The sequence below is a fragment of the Lentinula edodes genome (assembly GCF_021015755.1).
Source record: "Lentinula edodes strain Le(Bin) 0899 ss11 chromosome Unknown C8R40scaffold_44, whole genome shotgun sequence".
Classification (NCBI taxonomy): Eukaryota; Fungi; Basidiomycota; class Agaricomycetes; order Agaricales; family Omphalotaceae; genus Lentinula; species Lentinula edodes.
Genome location: NW_025764350.1, coordinates 329,921 through 348,669, shown reverse-complemented (window position 1 = coordinate 348,669; position 18,749 = coordinate 329,921). Strand labels below are relative to the sequence as shown.

At 46.7% G+C, this 18,749-nt stretch overlaps 5 protein-coding genes and 1 non-coding gene across 6 annotated transcripts; 3 read left to right on the top strand and 3 right to left on the bottom strand.

Annotated features, from left to right (window-relative positions):
* Positions 1-889: 889 nt before the first annotated feature.
* Positions 890-970, bottom strand: C8R40DRAFT_t224. Its single transcript has one exon. It is a non-coding gene; the product is annotated as a tRNA-Ala (tRNA).
* An 873-nt stretch (positions 971-1,843) lies between these two features.
* Positions 1,844-2,759, bottom strand: C8R40DRAFT_1126226 (uncharacterized protein). Its single transcript, XM_046229018.1, has 2 exons — positions 2,368-2,759; positions 1,844-2,288 (listed from the first exon to the last, which is right to left on the bottom strand). The coding sequence occupies exons 1-2, from the start codon at positions 2,602-2,604 to the stop codon at positions 1,917-1,919; spliced, it is 609 nt and encodes a 202-aa protein (XP_046081641.1). The 5' UTR covers positions 2,605-2,759; the 3' UTR covers positions 1,844-1,916.
* A 671-nt stretch (positions 2,760-3,430) lies between these two features.
* C8R40DRAFT_1126222 (uncharacterized protein) lies at positions 3,431-5,211 on the top strand. Its single transcript, XM_046229017.1, has 5 exons — positions 3,431-3,608; positions 3,666-4,160; positions 4,226-4,383; positions 4,444-5,107; positions 5,164-5,211. Exons 1-4 carry the CDS (start codon positions 3,552-3,554, stop codon positions 4,715-4,717), a joined length of 984 nt encoding a protein of 327 aa, XP_046081640.1. The 5' UTR covers positions 3,431-3,551; the 3' UTR covers positions 4,718-5,107; positions 5,164-5,211.
* A 58-nt stretch (positions 5,212-5,269) lies between these two features.
* Positions 5,270-6,742, top strand: C8R40DRAFT_1056804 (RTA1 like protein-domain-containing protein; the record flags this gene model as incomplete). The annotated part of the gene is given in 9 exon segments (XM_046225107.1): positions 5,270-5,396; positions 5,456-5,624; positions 5,680-5,757; positions 5,774-5,855; positions 5,923-6,003; positions 6,064-6,103; positions 6,170-6,347; positions 6,420-6,490; positions 6,546-6,742. The coding sequence occupies 9 exon segments, from the start codon at positions 5,270-5,272 to the stop codon at positions 6,740-6,742; spliced, it is 1,023 nt and encodes a 340-aa protein (XP_046081639.1).
* Positions 6,743-6,869: 127 nt separating this feature from the next.
* On the bottom strand, positions 6,870-10,229 carry C8R40DRAFT_642928 (uncharacterized protein). Its single transcript, XM_046235751.1, has 3 exons — positions 9,894-10,229; positions 9,091-9,840; positions 6,870-9,034 (listed from the first exon to the last, which is right to left on the bottom strand). The coding sequence occupies exons 2-3, from the start codon at positions 9,812-9,814 to the stop codon at positions 6,897-6,899; spliced, it is 2,862 nt and encodes a 953-aa protein (XP_046081638.1). The 5' UTR covers positions 9,815-9,840; positions 9,894-10,229; the 3' UTR covers positions 6,870-6,896.
* A 147-nt stretch (positions 10,230-10,376) lies between these two features.
* C8R40DRAFT_1126213 (uncharacterized protein) lies at positions 10,377-12,184 on the top strand. Its single transcript, XM_046229016.1, has 10 exons — positions 10,377-10,559; positions 10,602-10,795; positions 10,853-11,065; positions 11,137-11,295; positions 11,352-11,426; positions 11,472-11,567; positions 11,617-11,658; positions 11,705-11,824; positions 11,876-11,920; positions 11,974-12,184. Exons 2-10 carry the CDS (start codon positions 10,747-10,749, stop codon positions 12,072-12,074), a joined length of 900 nt encoding a protein of 299 aa, XP_046081637.1. The 5' UTR covers positions 10,377-10,559; positions 10,602-10,746; the 3' UTR covers positions 12,075-12,184.
* The last annotated feature ends 6,565 nt before the right edge of the window (positions 12,185-18,749 follow it).

The window sequence follows — 18,749 nt, the reverse complement described above, 5'->3', positions numbered from 1 at the left end:
GGTGTTGTTGTTGCGGAACGTCGAGACTTGGACCGATATCTGAACCTCGCGCAGCTGCAGTTGTACAGAACGTTAGGAGAAGTGGTAGTAAGATGACGTGAAATAGCAGAGGAAATTTGGATAGCATCTGGGGATAACAAATGAATGAGAGGAGTTGAGTAAACCAAGAGAGATTGACGCACTGGCGTGACAGGACGATGAAGATATTTGAAGCGGGAAGAGTCGATTCAGGCAACGTCTTATATCCTGGATTATATTATTAACACACGAAAAACATGAGGCTAAATCCAGCGATGGAGAATACGTACGCGTAAGTCCATCATGCTTGAGTACTCAGGTTCGTGAAGTTCGGAAACGGACCCGGAATCTACTCGCCACTGCGCTTTTCCATCTTCTCGCTACCTCATCCTCTTGGCTATCTCCGTCTTCGGTCCATGACCCCTCGCTCTCCATCTCACCCGAATAATTTTCGCATTACACCATTCAACACCTCCACTTGTTTATATATGGCGGTTGAAGCTTGAACCAGGACAAAGACGAAGAACAGCAAGATCCCGGAGAATTGAAGGTCCCAAAGAGCCTGCATCGTACAGTTTTATTTCGTAAAAGCTGAGAGGGATATCGCGAATGCCGGAACCCAAGGTTAATCATAGCTAAAAAAAAACGGAGTACGAACAATACGGCCTATGTTGTATAAGCAATTACACCATGAGTGTAAATTCGACGTACCTCAAGTCAAAACTGAGACTGGCTTGGGATGGAGAGGACATCTCTTTTAGAATAGACGAAAAAAGATTGGAGACCGCGAGATGAGTCGTTGAGAACAGTGGGCTTTGATAGAGCCTGAGTCATCAACAAGAGTAAGTATGTCATAGTGCAAAAAATGATTTGGACAAATCCGGATTTGAACCGGAGACCTTTCGCATCTCTGAATGCAAAGCGAACGTGATAACCCCTACACCATATGCCCGTGAAGGACATTTAATGTAAGCGTATCTTAATCACATAGGTATGTAAGAACTTTTCAAGTTCCCGTCTGTTCCCGTCAATCTCTATCTCGTCCTCAGAAGTTCAATCATGGAACCTGCTGGCTTATCCCGGTCATTCATCCTTCCCACCTTCTCCTCAGACATTCGTACCGTTTGGACCAACACCTCCTTAACGGAACTCGCGCGTTATAAAGAAGAATAGAGGCAGTAGAAGAAGAAGCGAAAAATCATGTGGAATCAGGGGAGGAAGCTAGTAATATAGCTTATCCTTTCGTTCCCAGTCATTTTGCCCCTTATCCTTCTATCTGCCTCAGTTTAGATTATACACTCTACAACAAACCGTCGTGGACTCTCTATGCGCCAACAGTGCAACCTTTGCAATCAGAGGCTTCGGATCTCACAGGCATCCAATAAGTAAAGAACCGCCAACGTCTAATCATCAATTACAGACTATGCAGTGGGAGGCTTAACGTCAGAAGAGTTATCAAATCACCCCGGTATCTTTGTTGTAGTCTAAGCTACGGCGCAACGCGAGCAATGGCTTGTTATATGGACATGTTGAGTACAAATTCGGTGGGTGAGTATTTCCGACTCCCGACTTCCGTCCAGCGTGCTGAAAACTCCGCGGCTGATGACGGCGTTACTTCCTGTGTTTGATGCAGAGACAAGAATGGATGCAGGAAATTGGTAGTAATACAAAATGGCAATAATGCTTATGCAGAGGTAATTAATGCTGTAGCTTCCTTAACTTGAAAGATGAACATATGAATCCCAAAAAGTTTCGCGATACGTTATTCTTTTGGTTTATAGGATCGCATATTGTACGTAGTGACGTGTCAAATTTTTTATTCGCTGTACTACCTAGGCTAGTTATCCTGTTCCGAGTACGTCCACCACAATCTTATCATTCGGTACTAATTGGTTACCTTAGGAATTGGAAAATCTACTGCCATTTTTGAGCAAGAGACTGATGGTCTCCCTCTGAATCCCGATGTACAAGTCGGCAGATATCCATGAGCGACCCTCTATCAAACACGATCCACACATACTGTGAAGCTCCTGCAACACTTTCGCGTTGACTTGCTTCGATTTGGTTATTACAGCTTGACGCTGTTGCGTGCAAAGTGGCATTGGGTAGTTTGGTATGCTGGTAATCATCATGTCTGTCATCCACCACTCATGCTTTTCAATGATTTGTCCTTCTAGGGAACAGCTCAAGGGAAGAGCAGAATCACCATCGAGTTCTACCCCTTTGGTCATCGAAGACCAAGCATTTTTGGCGTCTGAGGTTCTCTCTATCTGCAAAGATTGAAAAGACCCTGTGGTCAGTAAAATTTATTCTTATTCTCTGGATTACCTAGAACCGTGCTTCACTTACTCCAGCTCTTCCCGTCCAGTTCGGGGTGTGTAGTTCATATTTGACCTTCACTTGAAAATTTTGATTTGATTCTTTACTGCTACCACGGGGCTCATACTTAGGCACAGAATTTCTCTGCACGAGAGCTGTAGGACGTCCATAACTTCTGAAATGCACACCCCATGTCAAAACTGCCATTGGCAATGGAAGAATAACAAATGACCTTTCTTCCTTGATATGATTCTCTCTTTTGTCCATTGGGAGAAATTCCGGGATATCTAGATTTAATTTCCGAGCACAAGGGTCATCTATTCCTTTACAATATTGGAACACGTATGGAATGTCCTTTGAACTCTGGATTCTGGTATTGGAACAGAATCGACAGCCAACGCATGATGACAGCGAGAAGGCAGGACCCGGGCACGGGATGGTCGGAATACTCTTCGAGATAGGCGCTGATCAAGACATACACACATTTCTGATTTTTGGCTCTCGTCTACACTTAGGGACTATCTATAATAGAAAATGTTCTCTGACTGACATTATTGAACGACTTGAAAGGCCCATGGCAAGCATAGGGACCATTTTCTCAAGTTACAGTCTCTTTGAAAACCGAAACTGACACCCGTTTGTCCTAAGAAAAATTAGCGCCCACTGACTCCTAAAGGACAACAAATCAAATCACCTCTTCTTCCGAATTTAAGATCATTGATTAGCACTTGCCAGCTTGATGCCAGTACGAAGTCTTAGGTTGCTTCAAGAATTCGGAATATCAATGAACACAAAGAAAGAAAGCATGCGGTACATTGCCATTCAAGTTCTATTTTTTGAAACATAGAGACTCCAGATAGCTAAATTCTACCTTGATCATTTGAAAAGTTTGTATCCGGCATAAAGATTATTAGCACCTCAGGCTATTGCCATTCACAAAATCAGATTTTCGTTGTAAAATCAGCACTTGAAATGTCAAGGAATATGTAACCGATCTTAGTTCAAAAGTTCTATGTGTCAATTCTATCCGAGCCCTGGTATAGGTAGAAGATCCTCGGTCAACCATCCCGATCTTGTTTCCGGGGGCCGGTGAAGATGCTTCACCATATGCATGATATGCGAAGAACTCGAAATATCGGACCCTTTTTCATTCCGGTACGAAAGTTATTTAAGGGTGGTGAGTTCCCTTGAGGTCGACATCCTACAGCCTCCCCATGATCATGGCCATCGAAAAAGACACTAATAAGATCGACACTAAAATCATGGAACAGGTACTATTGCGAATCCACTCTCCAAGTTCATTTGAATAGCTAATTTAATGAAATTAGTGCAAGAAAGCCGTCCTTGACACCCTGGGTGTTTTAAACATTGATCCCCTCGCTATTATTCCATTCGAGGAAAATCCTACTTTCAATCCGTTCGTTGCTAGGTGTATCGAAGCAGCTCATCAACGCAACTATATCAGCAATACTTTCCAAGACAAACACGTCGTTATTGGCGCCGCAGCTGCACATCATGCATACCTTTTCCATGAAGGAACGGAAAGTCACAACGTCCCTGTGCTTTCTTCGTTGTTGATGGCTTTTATCTACTTCATCGACGATAACGGATTTCAACAACAATCAATCGCAGAGTACGGATCCCGCCTGGCTTCTGGACGCCCTCAGCTCGAAAAAGGGCTCGACGACATCGTAGCTGCTACTGCAGAATTAGCCGACATGTACCCGCCTATTACAGGTGATTTTTTACGCTTGACAATCCAGTCGTATGTCACGAGCAATCAGCTCGAGCGAGAACTCGAAGGGAGTGGGAAACAATCTAAGGTCAGTGAGCTCAGCCCGATATAATTGATTCCAACACAACTGACCTGACAATTGATTTTCCTCAGTGGGAGGTGAACAAAGATGCCCCGTTCTTTCCTACCATTATGAAAACTTTGACCTCATGCGCAACACTGGCCTTATTACTCTCCTTCCCCTGTAACTTACCTGCCACGAGTTACATTCAGGCCCTCGTTGATGGAGTCTGGGTTCACGATATCACATCGTACGCATTCTCACCTCTTGAGAATACCTATTATCATTGACCCCTTCTTATGCTTTTTAGAGACATCATGTCGTACTACAAAGAGGCAATCAACGGGGAATTCACCAGAATAGAGCAAGTGGCGCAGATGCAAGGCTCGCGAGGATCAGACGTGCTCGAAGACCTAGTCAAGACAATGACACAGAGTCACCGACGAGTAGTCCACGTACTTGCTGCATCCGATCCATCAGGAAATCTAGTGTCGTGCTATACTCGTGCCCTTGAAGGTTTCGTGGTCTTCCAAGCATTATATCCTCGCTACAGGATTGCAGAGTTCGGTATATTTAGTTTCTGATCAGTGCATTAGCAATAAGGCAGTAGAGTGTCTGGAATGTAAAGAAGTTATCATCCGCAATGTGGTTACAAAAAGAACAGGGCGTTAATTCGACCAGTGCTGACAAATGATATCAATCTTTTCCCTCTTCTAATGTCATTTCGAGGTCTGCTAGCTGTTCCACTACTACACCGTCCGCCCCATGAAGTTTCCTTCAACTTCTTCCGAGACAAATGTTGTTTTCGCAAATTCCAACGTAGGATACGCATGTGTCCTTTCCGGGTCCCGTGCACAACGTTCAATTTCATTCCACGCACAGCTCCAGCGCTAAGTTTCCGTATAGGGCACATGCCTTGACAAGTTTCACCCGTCTTACTAATGGGTATTACGATGTCGGATGGAAGCAAGGAAGTGAGGAAGATTATGCCTTTGGTATTTGGCTTCACAGCGAAATTGTGCGATTCCAGAGACTTACAGCTCTGGATCGAGAAGTTCCGCTGGCTAGTATAAGTACTACATTACTACATCTTCATATCCCCAATTTACCCAACTTGTTCTTTTGTCTCAAGTATGATGAACGCGAATTCCATCTCTTTGATCGTTATCCCCCGAAATAATGAAGTAGATCTAGATCCTCACGGGTACAAGCCCACGCTCTCAATCTGTATACTATTTCTTTGTCTGTTTGGGGATTCCTCTCGTGAGTTTTATCATTGGCTATGCACTACTAGTAGCAGTGTATGCTTGAATTCATGCAAGGACTAACTTTTGCTTTATCCACAGTCATTCACTTTTCTCAAGCTCTATTTTATCGGAAGTGGTTCCTTTTATACACCGCGGTCCTTGCGGGCTTGGTTGAAATTTTAGGATGGTCAGGACGTCTATGGTCCAACCAAAATCTTCCCAACAGCACTGTCTTTACTGTGCAGTGACTACGCCTCGACTTAACATGACACTGATCATTGCCCATTGAATAGTTTCAGGATCACTTGTACAATTATGGGGCCCACGCCTTTACTTGCTGCAAATTTTATAATCTTGGCTGGGGTCATAACAGTTGAGTCCTCGACTTTGTAGGTACTATCCAGGACATTGGTATTCAGCACTGACTGATCCATTGACGATATCCAACTTTAAGACTCAATCATATTCCTCTCATGTGTAAGAGGTCTTCGTATACCCTTCGCCAAAAGTGGTCAATCCCTGATCATGCAAATTTTTCATAGGACTTTATTGCACTTGCAGTTCAGGGCGGCGGAGGCGGTATTGCCTCTGCAGCAAAAGATACGGCGGATACTGTCAACCTCGTACGTGGCCCTCACCGGTTACGTATCCTTCAGTTCATTTAGTCAACTCTCAATAAACAGGGCTCGCACATAATGCTTAGCGGCATAGTCTTCCAACTTGGTGCGCGTAGTGAATCTGTCCTTCATTATGCAAAATATGACTTATCTTGCTTCTTTCGTTTGACAGTGGTAATAATATGTTACGTGGTTCTAGCAATCGAGTTCTTCTGGAGGTACTCTCGCGGTCGACCTGTTTGCTCCGGAAGCGGTGTCGTTTCCAAGCCCAGCACAAAATTCGCTGTTGATAAGCATGACAGACTGATGATCTATGCTTTGATATTGTATACTTCCTGCTTGTTTATTCGGTATGTGTGCTTCGTACTCCTCCCTCTTCGTCATATTTGCTCTATTTGATGAATGGTGACCCCCTAAAATAGAGCTATCTATCGAACCATCGAACTAACAGACGGATTTCACGGAAAAATCATCGAGACTCAGTGGTTATTCAGTACGTGTTATCCATCTATCATCCCTTTGTTGACTGAATTTCCCTAATCAATCAGACATCTTCGATGGAGCGATGATAGTTCTTGCCATGTATGCGTTCAATGTTGCTCACCCTGGCCGACTACTTGTTGAGGATAAGGAGACCGTCATGTACACCAGCACTGGCAGTGTTTTGGGCGTTGGTAACGGCGGTAGTACTGGTACCCTTCAGCAGCTTCCAGGGGAGAAAATACAGGATTTTCGGACTGTCTGAGTCCTTTCTTTTTAGGAGGGTAGTTAAAGTAAAACAAGAAGAAATTAGAGACTGTTTCATTTTCAAATGCGCCTACATCGATACACCAACAACACTTTGACCTACACAAATTAATATCAGTAGTGTATACTAGACATTTCCAACCTTCGAAACATTACAACCCGAATTTTCTCCTCGACTTAAATGGTAACCCATCATCTGCTACACGAGCTGGGCTCTCGTTTCCGCTCTCGTTACCATTCTTGTTATCATGTCGGTTTAAAGAAGTGCGCGAAAATACCCTACCACCAACACCCTGACCACTATCACCACCACCACCATACAAGTCATCCATGTCTTCGCGTATGTGCGGATCCGCATTAAGACCAGCTTCTTCATGATCCTCGTCGTACTCGTCGGGATTAGATAACCCTTCGGTTAAACCATCTTCCTTGTTTTCTGCAGGCTCTCCAAGAAGATGCTGCAGCGGATGTTCGATTCGGTGGAGCGATACCACCTTGTAAGCGTCCTTGTCCACATCCATCATATCAACAGGCCTTCTGTTCATTGTGTGATCTCTTTGAGCGGCGGGAGCTCGTCTTTTTTGTCTGCCGTTCCTCGAAACCGTCTCCCCCTTTATCCTAACGTCGTTAGAGCTTCCGACCACCTCTGTCCTGATCGTCGCAACTAATATCCGTACCCCGTCTCTCACTTCTATTTGTGTAGCAGCTAGTATATCGTCCTTCATTGTCTGAATATCCTTCGTTAGTGTGTTTAGGAAAGCAGGAGAGGGTTCCTGTTGTAGGACCGTTTGTATTTCGTTGGTGACCATGTCTTGAAGATTCTTCTGGACCACATTTTCGACGGCATTCCCAACGATATCCCGAACGTTCGCTTGAACGATATTCCTGACAGCATCTTCTAAGTCCGGATCCCGTACCAGAGCACTCTCACTCTTATTCCCATCGCCCAAGATCGTACTTGTCAAGTGCTCCCTGATTTCTGCAACGCCCTCCGCTTTCGCCTGCTTGATTTCGTCGGAAAACCTCGAAAGGGAATCAGCAAAAGAACTGAAGATCGAGTCGATGATCTGGATTACTGTAGAGGAGGAGAGACTTTCGGAAGCAGGAGGAGCTTTGGAAGGAAGAGTAGTGTCGGGAGGAGGAGGATCATCGGAAGCAAGAGGGATTTGCGTAGGGATGGAGATCAAGACTGGGATTGGAGGAGAGGCTGATGAATGAGTGAGCAGGGAAGAATAGGGAACAAAGGGATATCCAGAAGGCCCTGGTAAGGGATATGATAGAGAAGAGGAAGAGGAGGCCGTTATAGGTGTTGGAGGAAGGAAGACATTTTGTGCGGAACTGCAAGCGGGACTGGAAGGAGGCGGTACTGGAACGGCGTTCTCGGATGTTATATCTACTCCTCCATTCGTCGTGCCGTTCTGATGCGAACCTTGGTGGCCGGATATTCGAGGTATGATGACTCTTGGACTAGGTTCGTCGACGGTCATGTTATTCGATTTATTTGGTGTAGTAGATGGAATGGAGGTCTTAATTGGATCATTATTCCCACTTTCTCCATTGATACTATGAGAACCACATCGAGACAATTTTTCGCCCAAGGCACCTTTTGCTCGTTTGCCATTTGCGAGAGTGGAAGTCGAACTCGGCGTTTTATCCTTCGAGGTTACTCGCTTCGACGCGGTCTTCATTTCTTTCTCCAGAGGTGAGCCTGGACGTTTACGCGAGGTGATTTTCTGAGAAGAATTCGTTTTTACAGGTGCTGAGGACGTAGGTTGACGACTTGGGATTTGTTTATTAGCTGAGTGAGAAGATCGGGAATTGCCGACCGGGCCGTTGGAATTTGGAACTGGAACGAAGTTCGAATTTGACACGTTTTTGTGTTCTTGAGACGAGAAAGGGCTGGAGGATGACGACGACACTATACTGTTGGTTAGTTTGAAGTCACTTGCAATGTAGGCAAGCGAACGGGCTGAACTTGGAGTGTTTCCGGTGGGGACTGATTCGACAGCAGTCGTGGCAACAGTAACAGGTTCTACAGGCTTCGATCCAGGTGGGGTCTGGGAATATGTAGATGGCAGCTCACTCGCTGACGGAGACACAGATGAAGCTAGTGCTCTTAGTGACCAAGCATCAATTCCATTTAGAATAGGATGATCCTCGGTGTCCCAATACCAGTCCACATTTTTTTGTTTAAGCCCGACGAGGAATTGTTCTGCCGTGATACCGATTGTGATTTCGTCGTCAGTGAGAGTGAATCCTCGATGGCCTTTGATTGCCCAGCGTCGCCAGTCTATGAAGAAACTTCAATACTAATTGATAGAAATAAGATAGGTAAATAAAACGTACCAAATTTAACCGCATCCTTCGAATATTCATCCTCCCCGACTGTCTGATAAAACTCCTCTACTTGTTCAGGGCCGGAAATGAACCACTTTAACCGATACCTGGCCAAAGCCCTATCAAACGTTGCGCATCTCCATTTCCTATCCATACCCTTCGATATCCCCTCTTCACTTGACACCCTGACATATTCCTGTGCGGCATCCAAGAGGGCGGTGCACAGTCTGGAGACATGGAGAATACTGAATTTGTATTCATTCCATTCGGTTTCGCGAGAGGAGGCGGTGAGGACGAGTTTGAGGGAAAGCCATTGGAAGCGGGCCAGGAATAAGAGAGGGATGCGGTAGCCTACTGGAAGTGTAACTGTTTCGCCGTTCATCCTAGTGAGAAGAAAGAATGGGGTTCCCCGAACTGCTGCGCGGGGAGGGACACTGAAAGCGTTGGCGATAAGATAGAAAATGAGTTTAGTTGGTAACCAATCTTCTGGCGTAAAATATTGTAGTTCCGCGGGATGTTTCCATCCGTAAGAAGGTAAAGGTTCTGGTTCCACGTCTGGTGAGTGAAGGATTTGCAATATAGGCGGTGGAGTCGATGGCTCGATTTTAACAATTGATTGTGGTTGAGGAGATGGTGAAGTCGAGCAGGGAATGGATGCAGAATGCGTAGCGGGTGCTTCGTCTCGTTTTGCGCCGCTACTGCCTTCGGGGTACCAGCCGAGTATAATGGTCATTGCTGGGATCGGGGACGGAAAAAGAACTAACTAGAATGTGAGACAGTTTGTCTGTGATTACTAAAAAAAACCAACTCACCAAGAGATTGACAAGTCAAAACACAGATCTCTCTGCTCTAAAATTTCGACGGCTTAAACTCCTCTTCACGGGATGGTGGGGGTAGCGAGTGGAAACTATTGAAGACACAGGAAAAGAAATCTCTTGGTTGATGGTGGTTCGGCGTCGAAGACCAGACAAGTTTACACCGGCAATTTCCGACTGTTGCGCTGGCAATACTCTGATTTCTCTTTGCTTCAGCAATCTTTTAACGGGCACATTCACTTGATAGTTGTTGATCCAGTACATACCATGCTCCTCCTCGTCTAAGGTTTTACTTCAAATTTCATGATTCTTTGAGATTATTTAGCATCAGCAAAATGTGTGTCGATTTACCCCTCCTGAGCTTTATTCTTTGTTCACAATACATCTGTAAAACCTGTATTTTCGGCTAAGAGCTCGAAAGCAGCTGACAGCACTGTCCAGCTGGGAAAGCGCTCCCAGCAGTATTGAAAAACTGCTGGGAGTGCTTTCAGCGCTGGACAGCACTCTCCAGCTAGTACCCTCTAGTACCCTTGCTCTCGCGAACATCCAGGTTTTGCAGATGTAAGATATGGGCAAGGATAGAATTTCCTGGAAGACAAACAAGAAGCCACCTGGGGTTTTTGGAACCTACTCTCAAGTCGGGGCACCTATTGACCAAGCATAGTACGTGCATTCACTCATTATGTTGTTTTTTAACCTGTGCAGCTTCCTCGACAATAGTGGCTCTCCAGTTCCGCCATCGCAATACCCACAGCTCCAGGAAGAAGGCTGCGTTGCAGTTTGATGCGCACATGGAGACCTTGCAAATGTGTGGGCTCTTGACCCCAATAGCATCAGTCAGTACCGAGGAATGGTATTTGCACAGTGTCCTCGCGACGAAGAACAGTGTAGCTATTATGGTCTGTCTGAACAATTCTTGTATTCTAAAACATAACTAAACCTTTCCTGGCCCCAAGAATGCGTTAATGACTGGCACCGACAAGCTCAAACTGCAAAATCAAGTGCAAGATATACCCCATATCCATCCCCACCAACAACTGGACATGACGGAAAGCCTCATTGCATGCTCTCCCAGCTTGCTCATTTACCTGTAACCCCCTCCCGGCACTCCAAGTCGTTCCCTATGGGTGGAATCTCTGAAGGTACACTCAAACCGATGTCTTTCAATGGTAGGAATTCCCTACGTCAAAAAATCAATATTTCATTCAACAAGATATTGAAACCCATGATCCATCTCCAGTTTCTCCTCTGCAATTCACACACAAACAACCCAGCCTTGATTTTAAAGCCCCTTCAAAAATCACTGATGGCGGTACTGGTTCAGAACCCGGTGCTCCATTTTTTACTTCTTCACCATGGAAACGTGCAGGTCCACTATACCCTAATGCTTCAGATGATGGTGAGGTTTTGTTTTTAGGTGGAGTATCAAAATGACTAAGTGAAGGGACATCATAGTACTAGTGGGGTTCTTCACAGACTTACCTGATGTAGTCATCGGCGATGACGGACGTATTTTGTTTGACATTGAAAGTAAGTTATTACCTCAGACAGTATCTACTAATCAATTTCTTCTAGATTCATCGCATGGAACTTTTTCATATTCAAATGCTCACCTTCCGTATATCATTCAATGCATCTGGCAGCGTATTTTTCCCTTCTCCGCACTTGCAAGTAAGTATCTACCAATAGATTTGCCGTATCCCCAGGCTGATATACATAGATGGAACAAAAGAAACACAGAAGGAAGATCAGGACCATGACGGTCAGTTGTTTTTGTATTCCTTTCTGTCAATACTCACTAAGTATAGACTTTGTCCACAAATTTCGAGGATACTTGGGCGTGATTATTGGCAAAGGGAACAAGATCATTCAGAAATCACAACCATGGCATGAGAAGAATCCAAAGAATGCCATCGCAGGGCCGTCTCGTATGTCTAACGAAGTTCTATTGAGTTTGGGGTTTAAATAAGCAATTATAGGTATTTCCAAAGATGTTATTGACTTGACTGGAGACAATGATAAAGGTACGTTTAGGTTCATGTTTAAAACTAGCACTAACTGTTCTTCCGGTCTCTAGAAGTTTGTTGCATGTGTGGATATTACCTTGATGCGGCATGGCACATTGAAGAACGTGGATATGTTGAACGCGGCTATGCTGTTCACATGCCACTATTATGATCATGTGTTATAATATGTCATATGTAGTCATATCTAGTTATTTACTATATGCGGATTCCTCAGTACTTCCTTATGTAATACTGTCATACAGTTATGTATATAAACAGGCCATATCCTGTACTGGAATCCAACTCGCTTCTCTCTTACTTTTATTGCCTCACTGAGACACTAAACTCTGCTACCTGTCATAAAGTACGCAGCCCCTATCATTTTCCTTTTCTCACCGTCTCGACGCCTTTACTTGTACGATACATCATCCCATCACTGTCAAACCCCCATCGATTACTGATCCATCGATTACTGATCCACCTGACCCATCTTCTCTTTCTACTGGCTTCCGCCACCTTCCTTGTTCCTAAACTGTACAGTATTACATCGTTGTTTCTCGCAGACCGGATTATGTATATATAGCCAACCCTCCACAGCCTGATCCCTTATCTTGACCTCTCTGTCATTATCTGGGACCAGTTTGCCTCCGCTCCGCTTAGTTGCTCCGCCTCGCTGACCTGCTTAGTCGCTCCGCCTCACCGTCTTGCTTAGTCACTCCGCCTCTGCCGCTTCGTGACATTAGGTCAAGATCCATTACTGCACTGACAGCCTACCCATAAGGTTGTCCTTGCAGGATCTATAGACACCACGTCTTCCCCAGTTCCGCCCGATTCTGAAACACCTGTTGCCAGTATAGACTGCTCCGCACTCCCGCACGCACTTGACCCCAGAGACCAAGCTCACGCCCATAACAACGACGATACTTGGCGCGATTGCCAGTCTCAACCCTGCCCCAACGCCCTTTCGAACTCAATCCGAGAGCCACTCACTGTGAGCAATATAACCTTCCTGCCGATTCCTCAGCCCCGATTGCCTACTCCCATCATGTCGACTCCTGTCCCACCTGCTCCAAATACCTCTGCGGAGGATCTCATGGCTCAGCTCATCAGACAAGTAGCCAACCTTGCTACAGCTATGGAGGAACGCTCATCCTCTAAGTCAAGCATGAACAAACCCGAGGTCTTCAAGGGTAAAGATGGCGCTGAAGCCCGTCGCTTCATGGCTCAGTTCCAGAATTGGGCGTCAGAACAACCTGATCTCGCCAAAAGCCAAGTCAAACTCATCAAGTCCGCCTTGGGCTTCTTCACAGAAAGTGCCGGAGATTGGGCAACCCCCCATCTGCTACATTTCAATGCGGAAAATCCCCCTTTCGGAGGAAATTGGGAGGCGTTTCTGAAGGAATTTAGCCAACGGTTTGAACCAATGGACCCAGGTATGGAAGCCCGTAGCGAGATCAAGAATCTCAGGCAAAGTAAAGGACAGACAGTTGCGGAATTCGCTCAGAAGTTCAAGGACATCGGAGATCGGACTGAAATGTCTGATATTGACTTGCGGGAACGCTTCTTCACTGCATTACTCCCAGAGATCCGACAACACCTTATCACCGTAAACATTGCCCAAGGAATTGCTCCGACTCTGAAGGAGGCAATCAAACGGGCCATATCGGTGGATGTCTACCTGCACGATCCCACCATGACCGGCCGGAATTCTGGATATTCCCCCACACATACCGCTCACACTACTCCTGCTGATCCCCACGCTATGGACATTGATGCAACCCACACCAGTAATGGGAATACTAGGGAGGCATTCCTAGCTCGCATGCGAGGACGATGCTTCGGTTGCGGTGCCCAAGGTCATGTCAAGCAAAACTGCCCACACCGAGAAACCACCTGCCGTTACTGTGGACGCCGAGGACATCTGGAAGCAGTCTGCCAAGACAAGTTCATGGGACTTGGACGAGACCGAGGCCGACGCCAGCAACCTCGACGCCAACAGATATCCGGTACGGTACCCGCGCCATTCTCCCTGTTCCCAAATGAATCCGTCCAGATCGCGTCCTCGACCCCAACATCTGCTCCTGCACCCGTAGCTGCTACTCCGAGCCCCCCTAACCAGGACTTTTCCAACCAGATTGGTCAAATAAGGGAATTACTTGATCGTGCTAATGCTATGTCCTCCTCGTCCTCTGGCTTTCAACAGGGTTTTTAAAGAGGGTACCCGCTTCGGCTGCACCGAGAGTACCCCGTAATCAGTTTGTTATGTTCGCTACTTCCTCGTATGACTCGCATCCATCATGTACAATATCGTCGATCCGGGAATTAAACTCTACTTCCCCACATTTCCGAATTCATGCGAGACTAAGAGGAAGGAATCACAGTATAACAACTGCAGCCATGGTAGACTGTGGAGCTACCGCCCTGTTTTTAAACCAAGACTTTGTCACCCGGAACCATGTAAGATGTGCACCCCTCCATAAACCGATCGACGTCTTTAATATCGATGGAACACCTAACCGAGCTGGACGGATAACCCATTTTGCACGTCTAGCACTCACAGTGGATAATCAAGAGCGATGGATGGACTTTCTGATCACCAACCTAGGAGGTGAAGACATCATCCTTGGACTTCCCTGGCTACGGAAGGTAAATCCGGAGATTGATTGGGAGAAAGGACGACTTTCAGTAAAGCCTCCTCGAGTAACGATAGAAGAAGTCCCAGACGAGGAGATCTTGTACTCTCATCTAGCCGCCACTCACACAGAAACCCCAATCCTCGAACTCCCAGAACTGGAACCTCCCGCAGAAAACCCCCACATTGAGGTGCCACTAGAAGCGACCCTTGAACAGAGTGAATCAGTAGCGGTGGAAGAACCACCAATACACCGAATTCGAGCCAATCATAAAACTCGCCGGGCATGGGTAAAAGCAGGAATTCTAGAGGAACAGACGGAGGAAGTCTGGTGCGCCGCAGGATTCACTTACTCCCAGCAGCTAGCAGAGGAAGCCAACCGAGACAAACCCGTTAAAACCTTCGAAGAAATGGTCCCTGAGCAGTATCGTGATTTCAAGAAGGTTTTCTCAGAATCCGCCTCCGAACGATTACCTGCCCACCAACCTTGGGACCATGCAATTGATCTCGTACCTGGAGCACCGGCAACCATGCGTACCAAGATTTATCCCATGTCCCTAAACGAGCAGGAGGAGTTGGATCGTTTCCTAGAAGAAAACCTGCGGAAAGGCTATATCGTACCCTCAAAATCACCAATCTCATCACCGGTCTTCTTCGTAAAGAAGAAGGATGGGAAACTCCGTTTTGTACAAGACTACCGGAAACTGAACGAGTACACTGTGAAGAACCGATACCCTCTCCCATTAGTTGCTGACATCATTAGCCGACTTCAGGGAGCAAGATACTTCACGAAGTTTGATGTCCGCTGGGGTTACAATAACATACGGATTAAGAAGGGGCATGAATGGAAAGGCGCGTTCGCAACAACCCGAGGCTTGTTCGAGCCTAAGGTCATGTTCTTTGGCCTCACAAATTCCCCTGCCACGTTCCAAGCACTTATGAATGCTATATTTGCTGATCTCATTGCAGCCGGCAAGGTGGCAGTCTACCTAGATGACATCCTTATCTTCAGTAACGATCTCGAGGAACACCGACAAATGGTACGGGAAGTATTAACTCGGTTAGAAAAGCACGACCTCTACCTACGACCCGAAAAATGCGAATTTGAACAACAACAGATTGAATACCTCGGACTCATCATCTCAGAAGGGGAGGTGAGAATGGATCCGGTAAAAGTAGCGGCTGTTCGTGACTGGCCAGTCCCTACTAACCTTCGGGAACTACGAGGGTTCTTGGGATTTGCAAACTTCTACCGACGCTTCATCCGGAATTTTGCCAAAATAGCACGACCTCTGAATGACCTGACGAAGAAAGACACCAGCTTTACCTGGACTGACACTCGACAGAAAGCATTTGACACCCTTCGAGAAGCCTTCATCTCCGCACCGATCCTTGCTCTATGGACACCAGACAGGCCTACTCGAATCGAGGTAGACGCATCAGGCTTTGCCACGGGAGGCGCCCTTATGCAGAAGCAAGACGACGGCCAATGGCATCCAGTAGCCTTCAGATCGGCATCCATGCAGCCAGCGGAACGGAACTACGAAATCTACGATCGAGAGATGCTTGCTATCATTGAAGCACTGAAGGATTGGAGGAACTTTCTAGAAGGACTCCCTCAACCATTCGACATCATTACGGACCATTCGAACCTCGAATTCTGGCGCACTGCACAAGACCTCACCCGCCGACAAGCCCGATGGGCCCTCTATCTGTCACGGTTTGACTTTCATATGATCCACCGCCCTGGCAGAGTAAACACCCAAGCTGATGCTCTCTCTCGCATGGCAGTTCATCATGTATCGGACAGCGATGATAACCGGCAACAGACAGTCCTTAAACCCGGCCACTTCGTAAAAATTGCAGCTTCGATCCTACAGAACCCCTTAGAGGATCGTATCCGGAAAGCCTCAGAACGGGAAGCACAGGTATTGGAGGGTCTCAAAACAGTCAAAGAGCACGGACTACAGCGCTTGGCCAATGGGATAGCCGAATGGGAAGAGGACAATGGGTTGGTCTACTACCGAGGTCGGGTATATGTACCAGCAAACGACGACCTACGCACTGAGGTACTCCGTCAATGCCATGACCATCCAACTGCAGGACACCCCGGACTACACGGGACACTCGACTTGGTCAGTACCCATTTCTGGTGGCCCACGCTGCGCTCTTTCGTGGAAAAATACGTTGAGGGATGCGAGGTTTGTGCCCGTAAGAAGATCCAGCGACACCCACGGGCCGTAACTCAACCATTAGATGTACCATCCGGTCTATGGGAAGAGGTAGGGGTTGACCTGATAACACAGCTACCTAACTCCCAAGGCTACGATGCCGTCTTGGTCTGCACAGACCTGTATGGAAAACAAATTCACGCTATTCCTTGCACCAGCTCCATCACAGCCGAAGGCGTTGCCGATATCTACTACCGAGAGATCTTCCGTCTCCATGGTCTTCCTCTTCACTTTAAATCCGACCGCGGACCCCAGTTTGCAGCTAAACTCATGCGATCCCTTCTCGCTAGGCTAGGAATTAAATCAGATCTAACCTCCGGATACCGTCCTCAGTCCAATGGCCAAACCGAACGAGCAAATCAGGAAGTAGAGAAATACATCCGCCTCTATGTGGGACGACGACAAGACGACTGGGCAGAGCACCTCCCCATGGCGGAGTTTGTGATTAACTCACGAACTCATTCTGCTCTAGGCATGTCCCCGTTCGAGCTAACCTATGGCTATCTTCCCTTGTTCAATATCCCAGTGGGCCAACGCAGCGGTATTCCAGCTGTGGATGACCGTATACGGATTCTCCGAGAAGCGCGACAAGATGCCGGGGCTGCCTTACACCTAGGAAAGAAACAACAGAAGGAAGGATACGAACGCGGGAAGCGGAAAGCTCATCAATTTAAAGTTGGAGACCTAGTCTGGCTCAGTGCAGAGGACATTAATCTTCAGCTTTCCAGTGAAAAGTTAGGAGATCGTCAGCTTGGCCCTTATCGCATTCTGGATAAAATTGGCCCTTTAGACTACCGCCTTGACCTCCCCCTATCCCTAGATCGCCTCCATCCCGTCTTCCATGTTGACAAACTATACCCCTGGAAAGGTAACTCCATTAATGGTGAAATACCAACACCACCAGAGCCGGTATACTTAGAGGATGAAGATGAACCGGAATACGAAGTAGAGGAGATCTTAGACAGCCGGGTTCGATGGAAGAAGTTGGAATATTTGGTTAAGTGGAAAGGTTACGATGCAGGGCACAACTCCTGGGAACCCGCAGCCAACCTCAGTCGAGCACCAAAAATTGTTCGGGCCTTTCATAAAAAACACCCAACAGCGGCAAAGCCTTGACCATCGAGGACAATGGTCATAAGGAGGGGGGTAATGTCATAAAGTACGCAGCCCCTATCATTTTCCTTTTCTCACCGTCTTGACGCCTTTACTTGTACGATACATCATCCCATCACTGTCAAACCCCCATCGATTACTGATCCATCGATTACTGATCCACCTGACCCATCTTCTCTTTCTACTGGCTTCCGCCACCTTCCTTGTTCCTAAACTGTACAGTATTACATCGTTGTTTCTCGCAGACCGGATTATGTATATATAGCCAACCCTCCACAGCCTGATCCCTTATCTTGACCTCTCTGTCATTATCTGGGACCAGTTTGCCTCCGCTCCGCTTAGTTGCTCCGCCTCGCTGACCTGCTTAGTCGCTCCGCCTCACCGTCTTGCTTAGTCACTCCGCCTCTGCCGCTTCGTGACACTACCCAGGTAAGGTGCTGGAGAGTGTTCCACTATGCACCACCTGCCTGCTCAACAGGTTATGGGCCCCGGATGAACGCTTTGCTGAGCTCTAAGCTTGCAGCGCTCTCTGGTCTACTGTTGTCATTGACGCATCTATTTGATTGCTGTCTCTGACACAGACCTTTACCTGGAACGTCGCCTCTGGTGCTGAAGTCAATATCGCACTTAACAGTGCTGATTATGACATCACCCAAGAGTGCTTGCCACTGTAGATGACAGCTTGCTAGACATATGTCGCAGCTTGTCACTACTGGCAATAACATTTATGACATTTTGTTTCCATCTGTTGTCATTGAGCGTTTATGAATTGCATGCTGACATTTTCTGTTGATTTTATCCAGATCGCAATGTCCTCTGCACTGTTTACCGCTGTTACCACCACCCTCAAAGGTGATAACTACGACACCTG

Bases quoted from the DNA above. Each gene is read 5' to 3' on its own strand.
- C8R40DRAFT_1126226 (XM_046229018.1), bottom strand. From the start codon at position 2,604: ATGGACAAAAGAGAGAATCATATCAAGGAAGAAAGGTCATTTGTTATT. The intron at 2,289-2,367 runs GTAAGTGAAGCA...CAATCTTTGCAG, and splicing joins ACTGGACGGGAAGAGCTGGA to ATAGAGAGAACCTCAGACGC.
- C8R40DRAFT_1126222 (XM_046229017.1), top strand. From the start codon at position 3,552: ATGATCATGGCCATCGAAAAAGACACTAATAAGATCGACACTAAAATC. The intron at 3,609-3,665 runs GTACTATTGCGA...TAATGAAATTAG, and splicing joins ACACTAAAATCATGGAACAG to TGCAAGAAAGCCGTCCTTGA. The intron at 4,384-4,443 runs GTACGCATTCTC...TATGCTTTTTAG, and splicing joins TGGGTTCACGATATCACATC to AGACATCATGTCGTACTACA.
- C8R40DRAFT_642928 (XM_046235751.1), bottom strand. From the start codon at position 9,814: ATGACCATTATACTCGGCTGGTACCCCGAAGGCAGTAGCGGCGCAAAA. The intron at 9,035-9,090 runs GTACGTTTTATT...GTTTCTTCATAG, and splicing joins GAAGGATGCGGTTAAATTTG to ACTGGCGACGCTGGGCAATC.
- C8R40DRAFT_1126213 (XM_046229016.1), top strand. From the start codon at position 10,747: ATGGTATTTGCACAGTGTCCTCGCGACGAAGAACAGTGTAGCTATTAT. The intron at 11,066-11,136 runs GTAGGAATTCCC...ATCCATCTCCAG, and splicing joins CAAACCGATGTCTTTCAATG to TTTCTCCTCTGCAATTCACA. The intron at 11,568-11,616 runs GTAAGTATCTAC...TGATATACATAG, and splicing joins TCCCTTCTCCGCACTTGCAA to ATGGAACAAAAGAAACACAG.